The sequence below is a fragment of the Anarrhichthys ocellatus genome, unplaced genomic scaffold (genome assembly GCF_004355925.1).
Source record: "Anarrhichthys ocellatus isolate YVR2014 unplaced genomic scaffold, GSC_Weel_1.0 scaffold7, whole genome shotgun sequence".
NCBI lineage: Eukaryota > Metazoa > Chordata > Actinopteri > Perciformes > Anarhichadidae > Anarrhichthys > Anarrhichthys ocellatus.
In genome coordinates this window covers 8,674,449-8,699,365 of record NW_022280037.1, presented here as the reverse complement: position 1 = coordinate 8,699,365, position 24,917 = coordinate 8,674,449, and the positions used below count along the sequence as shown (strand labels likewise).

The 24,917-nt window shown below is 41.4% G+C and overlaps 1 protein-coding gene across 1 annotated transcript; it reads left to right on the top strand.

Moving 5' to 3' along the window:
• The first annotated feature begins 998 nt into the window (after positions 1-998).
• On the top strand, positions 999-24,056 carry LOC116383851 (nardilysin-like). The gene is made up of 32 exons (XM_031848003.1): positions 999-1,051; positions 1,700-1,919; positions 2,432-2,672; positions 3,187-3,268; positions 4,417-4,570; positions 5,325-5,398; positions 5,565-5,660; positions 5,858-5,980; positions 7,545-7,602; positions 8,343-8,416; positions 8,843-8,912; positions 9,191-9,268; positions 10,462-10,582; positions 12,417-12,475; positions 12,730-12,784; positions 12,886-12,990; positions 13,427-13,550; positions 13,890-13,976; positions 14,591-14,710; positions 14,840-14,891; positions 15,313-15,463; positions 16,846-16,973; positions 17,169-17,331; positions 17,504-17,535; positions 17,801-17,939; positions 18,055-18,102; positions 18,191-18,243; positions 18,714-18,797; positions 19,035-19,125; positions 19,387-19,503; positions 21,006-21,095; positions 21,204-24,056. Exons 2-32 carry the CDS (start codon positions 1,735-1,737, stop codon positions 21,426-21,428), a joined length of 3,279 nt encoding a protein of 1,092 aa, XP_031703863.1. The 5' UTR covers positions 999-1,051; positions 1,700-1,734; the 3' UTR covers positions 21,429-24,056.
• The last annotated feature ends 861 nt before the right edge of the window (positions 24,057-24,917 follow it).

The following is a 24,917-nucleotide window of genomic DNA, read 5'->3' as shown; positions in this document are numbered from 1 at the left end:
GTTTATCACCTCTTTCTGCCGACAGAAGCCCAGGGGCAAATCAGATTGGTTTCAGACAGAGAGACAGAGAGAGAGAGAGAGAGAGAGAGAGAGAGAGAGAGAGAGAGAGAGAGAGAGAGTTGGTGAGTGAGGGGGAGGACATATTGGCACAGTGGAGGGGTGAAATGCCAACACGCTGCAGAGGGGAGGCTGAGGAAGGGCATTGGACAAATGTCAATGTGGCTTATTTATGATAAGATTTAGTTTTTAACCGTTTGACTGGGATTTGATGTAGATTATATTACTTTAATTATGAGTTGATCATCAATCAATCAAATTTAGCAAACCCTTACTTTAAATGTATCTTTATGCTTACTGATCTGAGGTTCATCCAATTTGTGTTCTGCTTTTACTCAGCGGACGACAATAAATATATCAGGAGAATCATTAAAATTACAAATTCTTGACAGCCCTTAATAAAATTCTGTGATAAAATACAGACTGGTAATGGTAGGCCTTTAAGCATCTAAATCTCAGACCATTATCAAAAATCAGGTGTTAAATTTGCCCAACATCCCTCGTGGCCTATGTCTGCCCCCTAGCGGGCCCTAAACCAATCATCCCTGTTTGCAGCCTCGTACAGGTGCATTAGGAGATGTGGGTGGTACGATTTACATGGGGTACTGTGGCTGACAAGGCAATTCACATTCAATTCACTTCAGACCGGCTGTATTGGCTAAGGAGGTACAAAAAATGACATTTACTGGCTATGACAAGTGGTCGGTTGAACATCCTCAATCTAGCAGTCATAATCATAAACAGATGGCTAGCAGCTGCTGACTACATCCAGGTGGCAACATGCCGCTGTCCCTCTTCCTGCAGCTATCACCACTCCTGACTTGCACAGTGAGCGCGTGTTGGCACTCAAACCACGCCTCCTTTTTCGCTGAGAACCAATCAGAGGGCGGCATGTAGAAGCACTGAATCTTTTCAGCGAATCAGAGCGCTCCTTGTTGGGGAGCCGCTTGCATTCACACATGCTGAGGCCCTTCTGCTGTCAACAGGGAGGAAGGTATGGATACATTGTTGTCGCACCGGCTTCACGAAGTTCTTGTTGAAGTTTCCTTTCGGCTTTGCCTTTGAAACAGACTTTTAACCGAACCTTTTGAAGCTTATATTAAAGAATATTTGTAATATGCTGACATGAAGTTCTTCTTTTAGCCCCGTAGCGCACTTATGTTTATCTTTCTATGTATGTAAATTACTCTTCTTGGCAGTTTTTATTGTGGTTCTTGCCTGTGTTGCTGTTTGAGTCCTGCAGTTCATATGAGAGGTTCAGGGTTTAGGTTAGGGTGGTTTGGCTGAGTCGTGTTTTAGCTGACACCTAGTTGAATAGGGCGAAACCACCAGACAGCCTGTGTGAATAGCTTTATTGTGTGCGCTAGCGGTGTGTGTGTGTGTGTGAGAGAGTGAGAGAGTGTGTGACAGTTCGGGTTCAGACCTGTAGGCCTCTTCCACATAGGGGGGGGGGGTCTTGGTTAATCTGCGTTGTCTCTGTCCCATTGATTTCTGAGCTTTCGTTTTGCGATACTCTCCTGTCAGGGAGGGTATAAGTTCATCATAGCTCTGTTCAGGCTGACGCGGTGTGTTGCCGTGCTGACCGGTAAATTAGCGGTGACAGCGACCTGTCCTGTTGTTTACGGTCGCGCCTTGCTGTCAGCCCCCAGTGCCAAAGCCTCATCATCTGTGCCGAGGATGCCGCAGACAAACAAATCCAGAAACGCCCCAGCGTCCGAGTCCTCGGGCTCGGTCCAAGGTGGAGCCTCTGCAGAAGATGCAGACCCGGTGTCCCGGGAGGAGTGCCAGGCATCAGGGGACGGAGAGGACAATGTTGGAGACAGCGCGATCATCAAGTCCCCCAGTGACCCCAAACAGTACAGGTAAATCCATATTCAAGCTACACGTGGCCATTCTCCTGAATATTTATATTATGCATTGCATTGTAGCCCTGCTACATGATATATCTCCTCTATTTCGTACTTTATTTTCAGTCACTATTATTTGTATGATTGTTCGTGCAATAATACACATGGAAGTATACTATCTTCTCATATTCATGAATGTGAAAAATGACCCAGATCCACTAACCCAGATCCCAAAACGATATAGCGCCTCTCTTCCAGCTGGATCAGTACAGTTTTATTGTAGTTGGATGGGACGATTTCATGCTATGAGCACACATCAGTGCCTCAGGCCTCTTTGGGGCAAACACAGATACATTTGCTGTGGAAAAAGCATAGAAAAAAAGGATTCTCACAGGGTATGAGATGCAGTCTGCAAAAAGACATCTGATTTAACCGCCTGTTCAGGAATACAAAAAAACAAAATCAAACGACGAATGCTGTAAAGAGCACACAGAGCTCTTTCACCTTTTTGACTTGTATCCCTCCAGACACATCGTGCTGGACAACGGCCTGCGAGCTCTGCTCATCTCAGATTACAGCGGTCCAGCTGCGTCTGAAGACGAGGACTCGGGTGGAGAGGAGGAAGGCGAGGAGGAAGAAGAGGGCGATGAATCTGGAGAAGAAACTGAGGATGAGTCTGAGGAGGAGGGCGATGATGATGACGACGGGATGGGCAGTGATGATGAAGATGATGACGAGGGGAAAAAGAAAAAAAATGCAGAGAAACAGGTACCGACGGGAAGTGTTTAATATAGGGCACCATTCAATTATTTGCAGACTAGACGACAAACGTGAGTCATTTTGAAACCAAAGAAATTTGCGTTCAAATAAGATGTGCAGATTTATGCAAGAGAGTTGTCAGCATAAACTAAACTATTTATAGTATTGTTAAATACACAAACTTTTTTTAACCACAGAACTACCTTAAACTTCCACACAGACAGAGCTCGAGCTACTTAAAATATGTATTTTTGTCATTATCAACAAATACAATGGAAAGAACAAAACCATTGATGTATGTGTTAGTTAGTTTTATTTGGTGCAAGTATTCACAGTAGCAGGACAGTGTATTTGGGAATAACTGAAAATAAACTACAGTTCCCTGTTCATGGACAGTGCAATGGTTTTGCTCATCCATGCAGTTTTAATAATATTTAATCAACAACAAAGGCCTATGGCACAGAGGAGTAATCTATAACAGGCTGTAGTATTACTATAATTATATTTTGTGTGTGTGTATCAGTGTGCAGCAGCGCTGTGTGTTGGAGTGGGGAGCTTCAGCGACCCAAGTGACCTCCCCGGCCTCGCTCACTTTCTGGAGCACAGTGAGTATTCAACCAGAGAGGGTTAAGTCATGAAAATTTAAATACTCAACTTTGCTTGGTCAAGGGTCAATTTGCCCTCGAATTCAGTACTCTTACATTGCTTTCTATCGCCTGTATCAAGTCAAGTGAGTTTTATTTATATAGGCTGTTCGACATACGATACTCGTATATACTTGGACTCTTTGACAAGAACGAAACTCTACTTTAAAGGAGCTTTATTTTACATTCTAAACATCAGTATAGCAGCAAACAACTGTTTGCTATGTAAAGTGATATAGTGGAGTAATGTCTACCTGAGCAGAGAGTGAAGTCGCTCTCCCTCCGTGTGTGTTGAGCTTCTCCTTGCTTTGTTTGACGGCCTGCTGCGCGTGCTTTTAGTGCATGTTCGTGCCTGTGATCGTGCCCCGCTGGTAAACTCGGGGATGGTGCTCTTTGCTGCTCTCATACGGCAGTTACAGCTGATAAAGCCATGCCGGCCGTCAACATCGACATGTTGAGAAGCAATCGAAACGCTCCCAATCTTAGACCTTGCAACTTTAATGTGGGGGGGGGGAGAGAAACCTCAGGAAGAGCAGCCATATTTAATGCATTCCAGGAGTTGTTTTGTTATTTTAAATTATTCAGTGTACCCTCTTTTCCTTAACCTGTTTTGTCTACTTCAGTTAATAATCACTGACGTTTCCCAGAATACCCTCCACCAAAGAATGGTTTGGAACTTAAGTTTTTAAGCGTAAAGTTTTTTTTTTTCCAGTTCAAAAAAAGCAAGAGTTGCTCTCTTTTCTTGAAATGCCACGTATTATTTTGAATTGCATTCCAGTCTTCTGATGCTACTGTCGGTGGAGAAATTGTTAAATCCGTGTCTTCTAACGATGTAGGTGATCCGTTTGAAAATAATAGTTTATCTATTCTTTCAGACTGTCATCAAAACTGTCGCAAAATGTTAAAAACACTATCAAGTTCCAATGCGGCTCAGCGGGAAATATAACGCCATGTCTGTTTGGCCAGCTTCCCACTTAAATAAGAAAAAAACACAAATGCAAGGCACATCACCAAGCTGTGGTGGATTCTTTTTCTTTAAATTCCTTTTATTTTTTGATTTACAACTCTTCTCACCCCCACCCCCCTACTGTTTTTCCATTGTGTCCCAGTGGTGTTCATGGGCAGTGAGAAGTACCCCTCGGAAAATGGCTTTGATGCTTTCCTCAAGAAGCATGGTGGGAGCGACAACGCCTCCACCGACTGCGAGAGGACCATCTTCCAGTTTGACGTCCAGAGGAAAAGCTTCAAAGAGGCTCTTGACAGGTGAGGGAGGATCTGAGGGTTTTCTGTTGTTTGCGGAGCAGTCACTCTTAAGAAGTGGACTTCTTGAGAACCATCTGATCATTTTCAGATAAACACAAAACACAGGAATAAGAAAAGGACGAAGTAAACTCCAAAAAAACACTTTAAGACATTTTAAAACCAAACCAACTAAAAGATGATGTCTCTTTGGAAACTTTGGGACTCTTCCTGGTATTGTTATACATACAGAGAAAACATGCTATCCTGTTTTGAACCTTTACTCTGTCGTTCATCAACAGACCAGGTCAGGATTGAGATGCACCAGCTTTTCGTTTATTCACTAATACGTTTCTGTTTAACATCCTTCCTAAGTTTTCTTGCAAAGGTTTTTTCTTTTCTTTAAATCACACATAATTGCGTGCTTTATTTTGACACCTGTTAACCAACATAGTGCTCCCACTTGATAGCTGTGATTTTCCTGTGCCAAAGTTTGAGACCCCATGTATGGGGGAAGCATTTTTGCCAATACCCAACAACATAAAGTATCACTAAAGAGATGTCTCACAATCTGATCAGTCATAGGATATAATGTAACACGGGCTTCTGACGTAAACTAACAGACTCGGGCAAAGAGTAGAGGCTCAAATCAGCTGCCTTCCATCCTGCTGTTGTCTGTATCAGTCTCCATCTGATTGTGTCTGTCTGACCTGTGTCCTTTCTCTCTGACTGGTATATGGCCCCTGATTATAGCCTCTTTGTCCCCTCAACCTCTCAGGTGGGCTCAGTTCTTCATCTGCCCTCTGATGATCCGTGACGCCATTGATCGAGAGGTGGAGGCCGTTGACAGCGGTGAGTCTGGGTGACTCCGTGCGTCATTCCTCTGTGCTGAGAAGTTAAAGTTCAGCTGTTGTGCTTGTAGTTAAACTCTTACACACGGCTCTTTTGCGCACCATTGATTAATGTTTTTCTCCGCTGCATCAAGGTTTTTTTTTCTGCCTCTCCTTCTGTCCATCAGAGTACCAGCTGGCTAAGCCGTCGGACTCCCACAGGAAAGAGATGCTGTTTGGAAGTTTGGCCAAACCTGGACACCCCATGGGCAAGTTCTGCTGGGGTGAGTTGGTAAACACAACCGCTGGGACACATAATACACACAGGGCCTCCTTGGGGTATGTTCGGCAATAACAAACAGGAGTGCTGAGACCGACGCCAAGTTTCCTTTCTTGCTGATATCCCTCCATTTGTAAACCGTTCCTTTTTACAGTGTTTTATAGTTCTGCTGAATTGATTGCTTACTTGTGACAACACCAGGGAACGCGCAGACACTAAAGCACGAGCCAAAGAAGAAGAAGATCAATGTCTATAAGCGACTGCGTGCCTTCTGGAAGAAACATTACTCTGCCCACTACATGACTCTGGCTGTGCAGTCAAAAGGTCAGGAAAATGTATTCCATTTATTATACATAAAGAACCAGCCTTACTAATAGATTGACATAAATTGAATTGTTTTCAATCATTTCATACAACGGATTAATGAATTGAAAAAGCAATCTGTAGATTAATGCACAATTAAAACATAATTACTCTCAGCTCTAATAAGGATTCATCCATGTTCAGCCGACTGTGGTTAATCATTCCTGAATCAACTCAAATTGAAATAATTTCAGTCAGACACAGAATATATAACGCGTGTTGTCAGGGTTTCACAGAAAATATCAGCCAACTAATTAACTACTGCATGAAGGTAAAATAATGACTAGTGTTGACATTCGTGCTGAGAAAAATCATCCTCTGAAACGGGTGACTTCCTGTTGAAACCTCTAGTGCTATTTAAAGCACCTCGAAAATCATCTCCTGCAAAGTGATGCGAAGGTGTCATGATGATTTCTGGATCCATTGGAAAGACAAAGATTATATATAGTATACTAAGGAAATGTGAAAACTGAAATTTGTCTCCCGACATGAGATTTGAGGCATGAGCTGGAAACAATCCTAATGAGAACGATGAGTAAAATGAACCACAACAGTAAAGTTGCGATCATTAGAAATTGTTTTTATAGCAGCTTTAAGTTATTATTTCTAAGATTTTGGTCCGGGCTGTTCCATGTAAATGTCACGAGTATGTATTTCTAGAGGCAGACAAATTCTCCTCGCGCAGGTTCTGGTGTCAGAAATGCTGAAGAAGAGCAGCTTCTGTATCCATTTACAGCACAGCTAAACAAACTGGGCTGAAAGGGCTCACTGAGTTGCATTGTTTTATTAAAGAATAAAGTCAATAATTGGCCTTTTTCCATCATGCTGTGAGCCTTCGATCACAATCTGATCTCATGCTGCGCGCAGGGTGGGAGTGTTTTTCCTCAGGCACAGATTGCCTGCAGAAAGAGGAGTGTCTTACATGAGACGGATCCCAACTTTATATTTATACTAGTGATACTGTCATTATCGGTATCCTGTGGGAGAGCGCTCAGTAAACAGGGAGGCTTTTATAATGAAAAAAACATGCATGCCTTCCTTTTATGAATCCCTTGTGTGTGTAATTTGAATCCCACACAGGAAAGAGAGCCGGTTACAATGAAACAACTGTATAGAATTACAGAATATAAATAGATTGAATTACAGAATTTAATGTAATTCATTGAATGGTTATTGCAGGCACAATGCTGACCATGAATATAATCCAAATGTGTGTAAATAAAAAAGGACTGGAACCTCCTATTACTTCTAGTATCACTTGGTTAGAAACACAGAAAGTGGTGACTTTTCATTTATTTGTTGACCTCAATTATACTATTAATCTATAATGATGAAACGGTTTGAAACAAAACCGTTCACGGATTGGGTATTTATGGGCTAAATGTAGTCAACAGTGTTTGCTTTTGAACAAACAAACTGCATTTCACTGAAGACTCCCAAACCCAGAATTATGAGATTTCAGCCAGAAATATTGAGACGCACAAGAACTCTAATTAATCCTTCTTCACTCGGCCTGTCCTTTTAGAGAAGCTCGACACTCTGGAGAAGTGGGTGAGAGAGATCTTCAGCAAGGTGCCTAACAAGTGAGTATTGGAGAAGAGGCTCTCGGTCACAGTGATGAGGTGCTGGTGCGATATAGATTGAGCCTGAAGATCCTTTGAGACTTTGCTCAGATGTAAATGTCAAGCCTTCCTCTGTCTCGCTCGCGGCTCTTTTTTTTTTTTTTTACCTCGCTTCACCTCATCCCCCCCCACTCCTGAAAGAGATAATTTTTTCCCTAAAGTCAAACTGGATTAGTGTTTTTCTTACAGAACTCCACTTGTATTTGCTTCATGAGTCCCTGCGGCAGGTTTCTCTTAGAGATTCGACATGCATATCACTGGGATGTGAAACATCATAATGCTTTCATTTCAGTTAAGGGATTACATGCTCCTGTATGTGTTGACGAATTTCTCTCATCCATTGGATTATGAAGTATTGTATATAGCCATAACTCCTTTTAGATCAATGAAATGTATTATTATCACTCTGAAAACATGTGATAAGTTAACAATTTGGAGTTTGGTAGGTGCTATTTCTGTGAAATTGTAAGTGCTAATTGGAAACGGTTATCTTTAAACTTATTCAATAAACTTTTTCAATTATCTCTCATTATAAATAGTCTGTGTAATTATTCTGAAACAAATGTGTTGTTTTCTTCAAAAATAGTACAAAAAAAGCATTATAGTGGGTTTAAAGCACGTTTAATGACGTATTGGCATTGTTGTTTTGATGGTTATCTTCTTCTCTCTTGTTTGCTATGATTCTGTTTTTGTGTCCACAGTGGTCTGTCCGAGCCAAATTTCTCTGATATGCTGGATCCTTTTGACACGCCAGCCTTTAACCAGCTCTACAGAGGTACGCATCAATCCCACGGCACAGCTCTAATTACTGAACACATCTGGTGTACTCTGCAGTAGTTCCCAACCTCTGAATGTCTCTTGAGAGGATCAGGAGATGGTTTAAGGGATAGTGATGCAGAAACATTTTTTTCTGCAATTCCGCTTATTTCTTTAAATTTTTTACAATTTTACCTTTTCAAGCTTTTGAATAGAGCAATCTGAAATAGAATTTAAAAAAAAAAAAAAAAAAAAAAGAAATCTGGTTGAACTGCTTTCAATGTGTGAACAAATGCAAATGAGATGTTGCAGGGTGTCATAGCGACTTGTTTTAATGGATCACAGGCCAAAAAGGTTGAGGAAATACAAACCAGTAGAAGTAAGCAGCAGTTGTGTTATCTTTCTATCGTGGTGTTTCTCTAACCGTCTGTCTGTGTGTTTGCAGTCGTCCCTGTGAGGAAAGTTCATGCTTTGAATATCACTTGGGCCCTCCCCCCTCAGGAGAAATACTACAGGTGAGCCACGTACAGTGGATATACAATATGTTCGGTACAGGGCACATAAATCCAGAACTACACAACCCACAGCAGACCATGTTTTCCTCTGACTTGGACTAAATTGCATCAAAAGTGTTGTTTTTTTCCATGTCGCTGTCGTCCTTCTCCAGAGTGATGCCTCTTCATATAAACAGACTCGGACCAGCCAAAAGATACAATGTTTGCCCTGATTTTAGAGGGATTGCATCAATGGTTTTTTTGTTTCTCCTTTTCATGTTCTTCCCGCCTCTCCTCAGAGTGAAGCCTCTCCACTACATCTCTTGGCTGATTGGCCATGAAGGCACAGGAAGCGTCCTCTCAGTGCTCAGGAAGAAGTGAGTGTTATTGCCTCTGTCTATTTGTTTTTCTGATTGAAGGGCACTCCAAAAACCCAATTAAAAGGTCTTCAATTTGCTTGGTATACATGAGCTTTTTCCAGCTCTGAGCACGACCCGAGTGTTCGAGCCCAATCTTCAAACTATACACTTTGCCAGCCCACTTGACAATGTGATTCATACATTCTCATCCCATCATGGATGTGGCTGTACACGAGTGTTTCAGCCTCTTGTTGCTAAGTGGCAAAGCGATGCGACAAACCCTCTGTAGTCCCACAATACCGAGAGCCCATCTAATAGTCCCTTTACCATCAGCACCACTTGGAGCGTTTGATAGAATATCTCTATTTACTGTGTGTGCTGTTTTCAATTGTTGATAAATGACAACAGTGAAATTTGAGTGTCCTCGGTTTGAATTCCCAGTCGAACCAAACTGCTGAGGCGGTAGAGTGGTTGTTTTTATTGAGTTCAGACAATCACAACATCGAGGGGCCGAGAGGCTTGTTTGAAATTGGGCCACTGTTGTCCCCCTTAAGTGAAATTAGGGATTGGTCTTTCTATACATGTGGCCATCACACAAACTGTGTGGAACACTACTGATCAGATGCATTCGAGTTTAGTTTGCGGGCTTTAGTGCATTTATTATACAACCGAATAAATATCTATACTGCTGGTTTCAGTTCATGTCGGTGCCGTATGAAAACGTTCAGAGATAAAACTCTCTTGGTGTGACGCATCACAGTCCACATCCTTTCTTCTTCTCTGGTAATGCAGTGCAGCCTTTTCAAAAACAACCGTTGCTGTTAAAGTGCATCATCATACCATGAGAACATGTCTTCATGCAGATAAAAGCAGACATGATGTGACGAGATACCCAGCTCTGCAAGTTGTTGCTCCTTTTCTCTAAATGAATGAAAGGCTGCCTGTAAGGCCGGGCCAATGCGTAACGGAATGAGAGAGCGTGTCATTTCTCCAATCTGGGATTTGTGAAGTGGTGCTGACTGCCTCAAAGGGACCACAACAGTGTTCGTTAAATTGTCTGCAATCAAGAAACTTGAAATTACATATTTTCTACTTCCTGCGCTGCTCACACTTCAACACAATGTGCATTCTCTTTCCAGTTCACGGCAGTGAAAGAATCTTCACCGGCTGTCCTGTTTTTATAATCCGTGTTACTGAATTGTTGTGTTTAGGTGCTGGGCCTTGGCTTTGTTCGGAGGCAACAGTGAAACTGGCTTTGACCAAAACACCACCTACTCCATCTTCTCCATCTCCATCACCCTCACTGATGAAGGTTTCCAAAACTTCTACGAGGTAAATAAAAAAAAATCTCTTTTTGACTCTTCTTCTCTTTAATATTCTTTCGTCCTCTGGATTCATGGAAACACCGCCGCTGTGGCCTGAGATGAGGAAGTCGGGCAAAAAAACGAGCAGCGGTTTACGCATTTATCTCCAGTTCACAGCGTATCATCCGAATCATTTGTTGTCGGATCATAGAGAATCATTCCGTGTAAGTTGTGGTACCCTGCATGGACGCAGCTGGCCTGTCTTGTTTTTCATGAATACAACAGGTGACTTCAAGGGAGCAATCTGTCTGTTTCCATGGCAATGTGTGTCTTAAACAGGGAGGCGGCTGGCAATCGTTCAACAGGAGACTTTTTCTAATGATTAATGAAAAGACAATTCAGTCAACAAACCTGCATTGATAAATGCTGCAACAGCCTTGAGGATGCCGTTTGATGAGAATGTCGGCCTCATTAAACAATATTTTCCAATGGTTTCTTTCTTAAATTTGCTTTTTTTTTCTTTTTAAATGTCAAAATAAAAATCTACGTTAGATTCACGAGATGTTCTTAAACTGCAGAAATGTTTAACCTTATTCGTGTTCTTCTTATGATGATGACTCCCTTTGTGCTTGTAAATTCAAACCGTGTGCCAGTTGATCCTAATTAGCAGGTAAACGCCCAATAAAATCCCCCATTTAAAAAGTGGGGAGACTGCAGGGCCGTGTGCGCACACAGAAGTTAAAAAAGAAAAACTGAGAATTAAGTCAAGAATGCCCAAACAAAAGTCTGAAGAGGGTAGAGCACCGGACTCCAAATGTTAAAAAAGAAAGCTTCAATAATACTAAAGTGAAGGTACTTCTGGAGGAAATGAGCACCAAATAAAATTTTGTCGTGGATATGAAATAAAACCATAAAAAGATACATGGGATGCTATTACTCCTTCAGTAAAGTGAAGAAGGGCGCTCAGCTGATGAAGTATAAGATGGTGCGATCTCTAAAATTGGAAGCACGTTTCCCGATTAACATAGTTGATGTAAATTGAATTGTAGCATTCATTTATTTTAAAAGACCACAATGCTTTGTAAAAAAGAAAATAATTATTAAAATGTGTTTTATAAATGAGAAACATATTATTGTAATTTAAGTCCTATAATATTCTACAACAGTAGAATTAAAGAAAACGCAGTAACACATTACTTTTAGTTAATTTGCAACATGTAAGCACTACAATGTGCTTAAGTGTGCTCTTGAGTGTGTGTGTATTCTCTTCTTGCCTAAGAACAAATCCCACATGAGGAAGTATTGGTGAAGATCAGAATCTTTGTGAAAACTGCATCGGTGGGTTTTTAAGAACGATTTGTGAATGAGGCCCGTTGATGCCGCTCGCATGTCTTTACAATCACAGTCGTCTCTACTCTGTGACTTGCATCCATAGCAACCGTTACGACGTACTTCTCTTCCTGTGTTCTCCTCCAACAAACAATCATTATCTGTTTTTCACAGATGATGATTATTACTCTTCATTCACAAAGGCGGAGGGGACATTCTGATTTACATGTTTGAGTCTCTGAAAGGGGGTGAATGACATTACTTTCTATTCAGCATTTAGTATTCAAATGATTGTCCTAGCTTGTTCTAATGACTGTAATCAAACAACCATACAACAAGATTGCCTTGCATCAGTGTTATTTCTGTGCTTTATGAAACTTAACTGTAATTTTCCCTTGACCTCCACCATTTTTGGAGAAAAAGAGGTAATTACAATAATTTTACTGACAAAATGATCATGGCAATCATTCATTAAAGCGGAAGGACTTTTAAGTCATGACATCTCATTTCTGTGAGTCTGTTGTCTTTCACAGGTGACTCACCTGGTTTTCCAGTACCTGAAGATGCTGCAGACACTCGGGCCACAGAAAAGGTAGGCGCACACACACACGAGCACACACACGCACACACAGTCTCACAAAGTGACAGAACATACTGCCCTTGTAAAACTTCTATATTCATTATTTTGGTACATTGTGGTGTAGGAGGTAGTTAATACCGCATTATACCGCTCATTTATAAATGTATACCTTTATTCTTTTTGTTATGTTGGTTTAATGAGATGTTGTGAGGTTCTGTCTGGGATGCATAAAGGTAATAATTCAATATTTGTGTTCATGCATTCAGAGTATATGATGAGATTCAGAAGATTGAAGCGAACGAGTTTCACTATCAGGAGCAAGTAAGAATCCAAATATTCATGTGCTGCTGTATTTGAAGATTTTTGGACAAACGGCAATTTGATATTGTGATTTTATGAATGAGAATGGTTTCCTCTGTCAGATTGACCCTATAGAATACGTCGAGGACATTTGTGAGAACATGCAGCTGTTCCCTAAAGAAGACTTACTGACAGGAGATCAGTTGATGTTTGAGTTCGACCCAGAAGTAAGTAGTTCAGTAGTTCGGGGAGTGAACCAGTTCAGGATTTTATTCTAAAATCCTATATTTCCTTTTTTTAGATAAAGATGTTAATGAAACGGGTCACTGGAAAGCAGAAACATATCGACATTTGACTCCGTCTGATATGTTAATGCTTGTACAGAAAATACCATTATGTGCCAGAAATATATTTTCTCGAGTTGTTGGTTCTGTCTTTGATTGGTGGATATTATTTTGCATCAAACGTTACAGTCTAATTGTGGCTTTGCATATTTCTCTGAGATGACAACAACTTCTGTTCAGTTTTGCTGCCTCTTACTGTGATTGACAGCTAAAATTGTTTTCACATAAACAAGTAATTTAGAATAAAGGGGGAAAAAACAACTCGTCTCTTTGCTGAAAAATTTACTTTATTTGTGTGTGTGTGTGTGTGTGTGTGTAGGTGATCAATGGAGCTTTGTCCCTCCTCACCCCTGAGAAAGCCAACCTGATGCTGTTGTCACCAGAACATGAGGGCCAGTGTCCCCTCAGGGAGAAGTGGTTTGGCACACAATACAGCGTGGAGGGTGTGTTTCTTTGTGTGTGTGTGTGTGTGTGTGTGTGCGTGTGCGTGTGCGCGCTCCCCACAATGTAGTCATTCAGTGAATACATTGTCTTTTTCCCCTTGTGGGGTGATATTCAGGATGATATAATGCACCTAGCCAGCAGCAGAAATGCCAGCATTTATCTCTGTCTTTTAGATGGCGAACAATAGTGTTGGAATACAATTTAAATTTAAAATAAAATGCAGGGAAACCAATATTTCATTTCTTTTTGGCATTAAATCTTTAGGTCACTCGTTTCCAAACATTAATCTTAAGTCCAAATGTTTCTTATGTGCTAATAGATGTTCTCTCTTCACACAGACATCCAGCAGGAGTGGATGGAGCAGTGGACAGGAGACCTGGAGCTCAACAGTGACCTTACATTTCCGGCTGAAAACAAGTTCATCTGTGGGCTAATATACTTTGTGCACTACGGGCAAAACAAGTAGATTGTTGTGGCCCAAAATGGCCGGATGTATCTAAGAAGTGTCCAATAAGATGATCATGAACAAGACTTGTTCCTGCACTGTGTACTTTGGCTCCCCATTCAACCATCCAACAAATGCAGTAATCAGATATATTGACCAGACTGGGAGGAACAGAGCATTTTGGTCACTGTGAACTCGCTGGTCTTCCTTTTAATTTAAGTCCAGCAATGGAGAGATGCTGTGCATTTTAAGGCTGAAGATTTAAAGCCAAACAAGGCACCGCTGGTCTAATGCTAACCAAACATTTAGGGCTGCTACATTTTGGCATTGTGCTCCGTTTATACATTTTGCTGGTAAAGCACCACATTGCCATAACTGATAAAATGTGAAGAAATGATGCAGCTCCCCTTATATGCCCAAGGCTTATTGAATCATTTATTGGGATGGGCGGGTGTGGTGACATATTTTACAGTCTTGACAACCAGCTGCATGTGTATCCCAAACTGGACATATTGAATTGTTGAAAGTCGCACATTTATGAGATTGCACCAAGTAGGAATTGTGATTTTTCATTGTTTATGTGCATTTGTTCAGCCACTGACTTCACTCTGAAGCCGTCTGACTGCCCAGACTCTGAGGTTCCTGTCCAGATAGCCGACAGCGACAGGGGATGCCTGTGGTACAAGAAGGACAACAAATTCAAAATCCCAAAAGGTGAAATATGTGTGTGTGTGTGTGTGCGCCTGTACTGTGAGCCTCAATTGGCATGCAAGATGTTTCCACAAAGACTTTTGATAGCATTTGAGAGGTGTTGACACTCACTTGTCCTTTTTCCTGTTGCAGCCTACATCAGATTCCACTTAATCTCTCCTGTAATCCAGCAATCTGCTAAGAAGTAAGTTCAGGCTCAAACATGCCCTTGTGAATATAGTGTTTGTTTTTTAGCTGTAATGCTAATTAACATCTTTTTTTTTTTATGCCATTGTCTGTTTTCTCTCTTTCTGCTACTACAATTACATCCCCCTTTTCCTTTCATCACTTCAATCCTCCTTTTTACTTCCTTCTAACCCTCTGTCCTTCCCTACTTTTCATTTATTCAATTACCTTGCATTTATCCTTTCCTTCTTCCATTCCCTACTCCTCACTGTTTGGATGCCTTCTCCTTTCTTCCCTGCCTCTATTCTTTCTCTCCATTTCCCCCTGTATCTCACCCTTCTCACCTCATTTCCTTGCTATATTTCACTTTATTCCTTAACCTCCTCCCCATCATTTCTCTCCCTCTCCACCCTTACCCCTGTCCTCATTCCCCGCTCCAGTGTGGTCTTGTTTGACCTGCTGGTCAACATCCTAGACCACAACCTTGCCGAGCCGGCTTATGAGGCTGAAGTGGCCCAGCTGGAGTACAAACTGACGGCCGGTGAGCACGGCCTAGTCATCAAGGTTAAAGGATTTAACCACAAACTGCCTGTGAGTGAATGAATCCGGAAAAAACGCACACGCAAACAGATATAGATACGCTGTATATGCATCACCACACACTGATCATTATTTTGTCATATGCGCCGTAGCCCATAAAGTATAGACTTTAAATCCTGTGTATTTGTTGGCTACAAGTATATAACTTTATTTAGATTACTAAAACAACTTTTTTTTTTTTTTTATACCAATTTCTAATAAAGCATGATTTACCTTTTGTCTATAAGTGGTAAATAAAATCCGTATCAATGGTAATCGATCATTAATTAAAGCTTTATAGATCATAATAGGCCCTTAATAGGAAATGTTTGGGTGGAGGATATTCCCCCTCTATTTGTCACATCCTGACACCAAATAGTTGGTCATGTAATTGGCTTTATGGTGATCATAAAAGCATTAAAGGAATAGTTGCACATTTTGGGAAATACACTTCTTCGCTTTCTTTCCGAGTTAGATAAGATTGATACCACTGTGTTAAATATGTAGCTGGAGCCAGCAGACGGCTTAGCTTAGCTTAGCATTTGGACTGAAAGGAAAGGGAAACCAGCTAGCCTGGCTTAGCTTTAACTTACAATGAATTAAATGTTGATTGCACAGTAAAATGGCTGTAGAATAATGACACCAGTGGTGTTTAGATTTGTTCCCTACAAGCCTCGCTTCCACTGTGCAATTCTTTCTGCCTACAGGAACCATCTCTGGAAAATAAGAGATTGATTTAGGCTCAAAGCTGTGGAAGACAACATGCAGTATATCCTGTGCAGTGTTGCCAACTATTGTCCAATGAAAGTAGCTAGCACTAGCTACAAAAGTCGCTAAAAGCAGCTAGATGAAGTCATGCGCTCATTTGCATATTGGCGACGTCATCGTGTATTTACATTCAGCTTAGTGGTTGCGTCTATTGCAGCAAAGGAGAGACTGCCTGCGGTCGGCACAGGAGGACAGGAGAGACCCTGTGCTGATTACATTACAGCATTGGGGAGGAATACAATATATATTGTACAATAATATAGTGTGTTTGAATATCATTCTTTTTCCCTGATGGTCTGAATAAGTCGCTTAATTTGTTGCTCGTAGTAGGCTCTGAGTGAGACTGCAAGCGATCAGCAATACCACTTGGAAACGGGGGGGGGGGAATAAGTTGTCTTTTGCAGCTTTAAGTCTTGGAGTGAAAGTGAGAGCATATTTCCCAAAATGTCGAACTATTCCTTTAAGAAATGATTTATAAACAACTGCTCTTGCTACTTAATTTGGAAAGCTCCTCAAACAGACGGTCAGCAGGCACACACAGATGTGTTTGTATTGTTTTGATGCATGGTGATGATGGTGATTCATCTTGCCTGTATGTCTGTCTTTCTGTCCATGTCTCTCTTTAGCTGCTGTTCCACCTGATCATTGACCACCTGGCTGATTTCTCTGCCTCTCCTGACGTCTTCAGCATGTACGCTGAGCAGCTCAAGAAAACCTACTTCAACATCCTCATTAAACCTGAGAAACTCGGCAAGTGAGTGGTTTGCCTTCTGTCTTTTTACATTTCCAGCTTACTTTCTGACTTATCTTCAAGTCTGTGATGCCTTCTAGTGGTGAAATGTGTGACAACCCTGAATGTAGAAAAAAACACTCCTGCTCTTGTCCTCTTTTCCCCTCTCCCTCCTCCCTCTCTTCTCCTCTTCCCTCTCTCCTCTCCTCTCTCTCTCAGGGATGTGCGTTTGCTGATCTTGGAGCACTCTCGCTGGTCCATGGTGGAGAAGTATCAGGCTTTGATGGCCGGTCTGACCAGCGATGAGCTGATGGACTTTAGCCGCACATTGAAGGCCGAGCTGTACGCGGAGGGACTGGTGCAGGGCAACTTCAGCAGCTCTGTGAGTGGATGGCAGGCAGTACACAGACAAGTAGATTGATTAGCAATACAATTAGCTAATGAATGTTGTGTGTCTGCACTTCATCAATTGATTGTGAGTGAACTTGACACTGTCCTCATGTCTTACTCTTATCTTTACCTGTTCATGATCCTCTCTTGTATTGTCTCCACAGGAGTCGGAGCATTTCCTGCAGTATGTCACAGAGTAAGTCAGCTATTACACTGAATGCATTCCCTAATGAGAACACCAATACTATGCAATCAAATGGATTTGTTTGCCGCCATACACCGTAATTTGCATTACCTTCAATTGTTCACGGCATGATTCCCTTTTCACCTTCTTTACTTTTTCCTTTTATTCCCTCCTTTCTCCCTTCCTCTGCTCCTTACCGATCTTCTTCTTCTCTCTTTCCCTTTTCCTTCCTCCTCCGTTCCTCCCATTTTGTCCTCCTTTATTTTCCCTCTGGCAGAAAGTTGCAGTTCTCCAAGCTGCCAGCAGAGGTGCCGGTGATGTTCAGAGTGGTGGAGCTTCCTCTGAAGCACCACATCTGTAAGGTCAAATCACTCAATAAGGGAGATGCCAACTCTGAGGTCACTGTTTACTACCAGGTACGAGCACACCTGCAGTGCATCAGGTCCTTCACATTCTGACTTAAACATATCCCAATATAGATATTTATTGTTTCTGCACACTGTTTCTTTCTCCCTTTATCTTTCCATCTAGTCTGGCCCAAAGCTCTTGAGGGAACACACACTGATGGAGCTCTTGGTGGTGCGTTTATTTCTCTAAATGCATTCATCGATTAATTCATTCATTGTGTCATTCCTCCATGATAAACTGAATTGTTGTTGTCTTACAGATGCACATGGAGGAACCCTGCTTTGACTTCCTCCGGACCAAAGAGACTCTTGGGTGAGTGTGGTTATGCTTTCATTAAAACGTTTACTTACTTCCACAAGAGTTATGTGCAAATTGAAGACATGGATGTAAATTTACTTTCTGTGTCTGCCTAGATTCCTCTCTCTTTATTTTTGTATTATTATTATTAAGCTTTGCAGAAGATCAAATGTGCGTTGATCTTGTGAAGAAACTGAAGCTATTTTTAAGCCTCCACTTGACTCCATACATACATACATACAACGCTTTTCACTTTTATCCTCAGTTGTAATTGTCTCTTCTGTTAGTTACTGCATGTTTAAATCCCAATTTCCTGCTTTCCAAAGTGTTATTACTATACAAAGTAGAGAAAGTCGGGACAGGTGGGACATTAACTTTTGGCAAATGTAACCCATTTTCTTGCCTTGGTTTTTTGATATTTCTTAGTATATCTGCTTCTCAACATCTCTCATCCTAGCTGTCTGTTGTTACGTCTCCCTCTGCAGGTACCATGTCTACCCCACCTGCAGAAACACCTCAGGCGTTCTGGGTTTCTCCGTCACGGTGGAAACACAGGCCACAAAGTTCAAGTGAGTCTGCAACACAATCGGAACCTTTCATTCGCCCAAAGCAAGACACGCTTTATCTTAACTGCTTTTCCCAAAGCCAGCGTATAATTTATCTTACTGTTCACTCAAATGCAAGCTACAATTTTTCTATCTGGCCCTGGAAAGAGAGAAGCGGGTGTAGCTGATAAATGAATAAGTCAAATACGCCCTGTAGCCTATAATATATCTCTTACCTCTCATGAACCTTTTTTCTCACAGTACCGAGCTGGTGGAGTTAAAGATTGAAGAGTTTTTGGCTTCGTTTGGGGAGACGCTCAATTCTCTTTCTGAGGAGGCCTTTACTACCCAGGTGTGTGTGTGTGTGTGTGTGTGTGTGTGTGTGTGTGTGTGTGAGTTTCTCCCAAACATAGATGTTTGGGAGAAACATAATTATGTTTTAGAAATGTCAAAAGTTTCAAGTTACTTTGATGGATTAATAACACATTTTTTAGCCATGTAAGACCCAGCTTTACAATCTGTTGGATTTTACACACGGTTGACTTCTGGAATAATTAAAAATACGTGTCTGTGTGTGTGCGTGTGTGTGTGTGTGCGTGTGTGTTTTGTACAGGTGACTGCTTTAGTGAAGCTGAAGGAGTGTGAAGACACACACCTCGGGGAGGAGGTGCACAGGAACTGGGCCGAGGTGGTTACACAGCAGTTTGTGTTTGACAGGCTCAACAGAGAGGTGAGGACAACGACACACACACACACACTATCAGCTAAATGGACAAATGAATGCAGACATCCTCTTTACGCTTGAGGACCATGTATTGACTCTTTATTCATTCCCTTACTTCCAATACTAACCTTGATCTTTATTACTGGCCTCTACCTCATTTAAATGAACGGAGACTTTGACATGGTAGTGATGTTTGTGGGATTTATCTTGTTGCATTCTTTGACCAAACTTAATCCACTATGATGTAGGCTCTAGGCCTTATTGCTATCATTATTAATGGTATTATTATATATTAGTAGGACTAGTATACGTATGATTATTATATTAATGTTATTATTTTTTATTGTGTATTTAAATGTGGGAGTATTTGTTTTTACTTGATTTAAACCGTACTCGTTTACTTTAAATTGTGTTTAGCTCTTGTTTCAATTGCTTGTACTTTGGCACTTTTTTCTTTTTTTGTAAAACTTTCACCTTTACTGTATTTTTATTACCCTGTAAAGCACAATTAATTAGTCTGGTGTAAAAAAAAAAAATGTCCTTGCCTTGCAGAAGAGCACATACACAAAATGAACATGACCTGCTGTTTTACAAGCACTTGACCAAAAGGCCAAGAGCTATCATTGCCATTATGATGGCCATATAGTAAGAAAGTACAAGTTATTACATTTTCATAGTTTTAAACATTTTGCAGATGCTTGCTTCATCATGAAGGTTTGCCTGCACTGTTCATAATGCAGAAGGATAGTAGCAGCAGGGCAACGAAGGCAAATACTGCAGACAAGTCTTCTCAGTCTGAGCCAGTCGCTACTGGAACAGCGTTCCTAATGAATTTAGAGAGAGCACTAATTACCTCACCTTTAAACTTAAACCTAAGAGACAGCTCAAAGCAAACCAAGCCTGGGTAATCTTACTACCTCATCCCTGGCACTGCTGTTACACACCTTCATTGTTTACATATCTGCTTCTTTTGTAATGTATTGCATTGTAATGTGCTGTGTTGTGTTGTACTGCAGTGCTTGCTGAAGCATCGTATTGATAATATTAGGCCTCTAATTTGTAATAACCTGCCCAGGGACTACATACGAGAATTATCTCATTAGCTGCCACATTTACATTGAGGTGGAAACTGAAATGTTTATTATTATCGCGCTCTCTCCCTGGAGCAACAGCAACTTTGCCATCCCACCTTATACATTTAAGACAAATATATACTTTATTTTGTAACTTTGGTTTGCTCTCCACAAACTCCTGAGGGGAATAAATCTGTCTCTTTATCTGCTAGATGCTTGACTTTCTCCACCAGCTAGAAAGTGTTTGTCCACCATTTCCTGCTGCACAGTGGCTTCCTCTGAGCTTCTCTGCTGAGAGCTGTTGCTGAAAACTGGTTGGATAAAGACGGTTGATTGTCTGAACCATCCCCTAAATGAGCCATAAAACCATAGCAGGAAGATAAAGAGGCCAAACTTTCCTGGTGTTCTTACCGTCAGTGCTTCTGTGTGTTCTAGATCGAGGCTCTGAAGCAGATGACCAGAGCTGAGCTGGTCTCCTGGTTCAAAGAACATCAAGGACAGAACAGCCGCAAACTCAGCGTGCATGTAAGCAATGCCTTTATGTTTGTAGAGAGACGGAAGGGTATTTTTTTTTTTTTTTCCTTCACTTTTGCGTGCGTGTGGCGACATTAAATGTATCCCTGTCTCCTAAAGGTGGTGGGATTTGGTGCTGAAGAGAAGGACGAGGAGGCTGGTGGTCAGAAACAAGAAGGAGACGAGTGCAAAGAGGAGGATTCAAGTGGCTCTACCTATGGCGAGGTGTCCAAGCTCACCTTCCTGCCTGCCTCACCCAAGATGGCGGGTGCTGTAGCCATCATGGACATCTCTGCTTTCATTGAAGGGCTGCCCCTCTTCCCCTACCACAAGATACTGAAATGAACTCCTGCTCAGACTGTGACACCCACAGCTGGCGGTGCTTTGCCTCTCACTGAGCCACGTTCACAGACTCTGTCTCATGCAGACACTTAATATGTGGAGGTGAAGGAAGGTTATAATGGCTTTGGCTCCTCTCTGGACCTGGATTCTGCCTCTAGGGCTCCACTGTAGTTTTTATCCACACTGTGTGCACAGGCAAAAGGCCTGGAAGTGATGATAGAGTTTTCTTTTAGCTAAGCGATGATCTTTTCTGCTTTCTTACACTCAATTATTTTATATCCTCAGACACCGGGAGCGTGGGAGCGCTCCATCTATTCCTCTATCTCACACTGACGGAAAATCAGTGGAATCAAATTTTCATTTATTTGGTTGTCTGAGCTCTGCTGCTATTACAGCTCTGAATCCCTGTCTTTTCCACTGTTTGTGGAGCCGCAAAACTGAGTTTATTACCGTTTAAAAACACAAATCAACTGTGAAAACCGCAGAAGTGCTGAGTGCTTTGAACTCCAGACGTGTGTCTTTGAGTGATCGTGTGCTGGATTTCAAGCTCTGCTGTGCGCTACTGTTATTAGCTGACCTAGATCATGCCCTGGTATGAAACTGCAAAGAGAATAAATCAATGAGTGATGAGTGACTGAATGAAGCAACGTGCTGACTGCAGAAAACACACTTGAAAAAGCACCACAACTTGTGAAATGTCAAGTCTGTAATTCAGTTTATTTAGATTTACTTTTTAGTGGATTTGATTTACTCTACCAGCTCATACTAAAGGTGGAAGTCATTTACATTTACACTATTTTGACATTTTTTTGATTTGTTTTCTCTCTAATTGCCAGCTTATCTGACACATGCGACTTCTTATCATACACATCAAACCAAACCACACAAACGCTGCAGACGGCTGAGTATTGCTAGAATCCACTGTGCGCAAATCAAGCACAACTCTTTTTGAAGTCAGAAGTATTTGCATGCTGGTGACTCAGTATTGCGTCAGCTGTTTAATTACCACAGGTTTAATTTATGTGTAAATGGTACATTCAGCTACTCGCAGACTCTCTTACCTTCTTCTCCCTGAGGAAAAGGTTGTTGCAGGCGATACTGTGTAGGGCTTGTGGCTGGTGACACTGCACTGTTAAATGTAATTAAAAAACTAATCCGGAGCCCAGCACAGCAGAGCGTGTTAACATAATTGACTAATATGCCCACGGGGAAGCCTCATAGTGTAGCAAAGTCTTCACCTGCAGTAGCCTCGCACATAATGATAAGTGTGCTACCTGTAATATGGCAAACCAGTCTGTCCACATAAACAGCTTTGTTGGTACTACAGGTACGCTATACGGCCATAAGTATATGCAGCCGAGCTACGCTTCTGGGAGGATTTCCACACGATGTTGGTGCAGGGCTCATCACTCTACTATGTACAAGGAAATTATCCTGTTAAATCAGGAAAGACGGGGGCCTTGTCAAGGTTGAAAATTGACACCAGCCACCAGCCAAATACTGGTGTAATGCGTCCGTTAGCTTTGCTTCATTCACCATGAAGTACAAACAATGGTAACTTCATTAATTAGTGGCAGGTGGACAACCCCGTTGTTAACCTTGGTATCGGTCGGGTTGAGGGCTTAGGTCGGGTTATGGTAGAGAGTAAGTTAGCAGAGATAACTGGTTTAGTCTAGGGTAAAGTTGGGGTCAGGTTAACCTAACGCACTGAAAAGAAGCATACTGTATATAATTCAGATTTTTCGGTTTCAGTGGAAGTCTGCTTCAGGTTGTCCAATCTGGAATTAATGTAAGCTGAGGGGGACATTTGAGCGCAGTGCTTCTGTTGAGAAAGAGAGACTGTAAGGAAGTAGCAGTATGTTAGTAATGTGTTACACTCCCAGTTCTTGATGGTGTGTTAGCACTTGACAGGTTCTGAGTATATGGTAGCAATTCACACTACTGTACAGTCCCACAGAGCTTTCGTGGTGATGACAAACCAATTTAATGAGCTTTCGGTTTATTGAGATCAGAGCTGTGCCTCCCTTGTTGATCAGCTTCCTTAATCTCCTCTGTGGAGAATACAGGATATTAAAGATGGGACACTTGGCCTACAGTAGATAACGAATTCTGTGAACAGTATGGACACGTTTTAGTTTCAAGAAAGCTTCAGTACACTACCAGTACACTTCACCTGAAGTGTGTGTACTTTGATCCACAACCATCTTTAAAGAGGAAACTTGAAGGGTGAAGAAGTTGTTTTCACACAGTGCTAGTGATGTTTCAGTCTGGAGCGCTCTGAGGTAATAGATGGCACCCGACTGTTCTGGTGATACTGAAAACACTATTTGGCCTTGTGATGGAGTGGCGACTGTTAGAGCTCTTTTAAACCTGCTGTAATGCTACCGGGCATTCAGCCATCTTTGAATTAAGTTACTTCGGAGTTGAAGCCTTTTTTATGTGATGATTCGATTAGTTTAATCCTTCTTCTGTAGAGGTGCTGTATAGAACAAAGGGTTTTATTGAGGAGTAAATCAGCTGCTGGTTTTACTGGTACAAGATTTACTGTAGCTATCTTGTCCTTGTTGCCGTTCCTCACTGGATTGCAGACAATTTTGCCCGTTGCTGGAAATAAAAAATGTCATCATAGTTCATCTTGTGCTTGTAGTGAGACATCTTGACCACGTTCTCTTTTCAGAAATACTTCACTTATATTATACTTGTATAACTTTAGTCACAAATACTTTATAACTTGCATATTTAATTTTTTGGCCCTTTTTGCATTTACAAAGAAACAAATGTACGGTGGCCATGCTGCTCTGTGAGGATGAACTTTGGCAGTGCTTTGAACAAACTGCTAAAGATAGCCTGTAAATATTTGCCATTAGTAGTAGTTAATTAGTTACTAGTTAATTAGTAACTGATTATTATTAGTTTTTAGTATTGGATTAATTTTAACCTGATTATGGACAAAAAGTTGAGGAATAACAAGGTATTTCACTTAAAGCCACACATCTCTACCTCATTATGGCGCTAGAGGAAAAGTCAGGGGATCATTAAAGTCAGTAGTTTTAATCCTCTTGGGAGCATGAATATCTGCAAATTTCATCCAATACTTGAGATATTTCAGTCAGGACCAAAGTGGTGGAGTGGCTAAACAAACGCATCATCCTTTTATATCTGTAGTCTATATATAAAAGGAGAATGAACGTTTTAAAAATGATTCACACAAAACCAAAAAAAAGGGAAAAACACTGCTGTTATCTGTGCTTTTGAGGAAAATGAATATTTGCCTTCCTCCACTGTCTGCCTGAGCAACAGTGAGCTGCGGTGCCTCAGCACTTATTCGGACCAGGAAGCCTGAAGTCATAATTCAGGCTTTGGAGAATGTAACTGTGTCACAAGTAGTATTGCCACTAAATGAACTCTGCCTGTGCTGTCAACACTAACTGGTGGTCGTGCAAAAAAAAAAAAAAGGCTTTGTGACTTTGTCCCGGAGAGTTGTGCTCATGC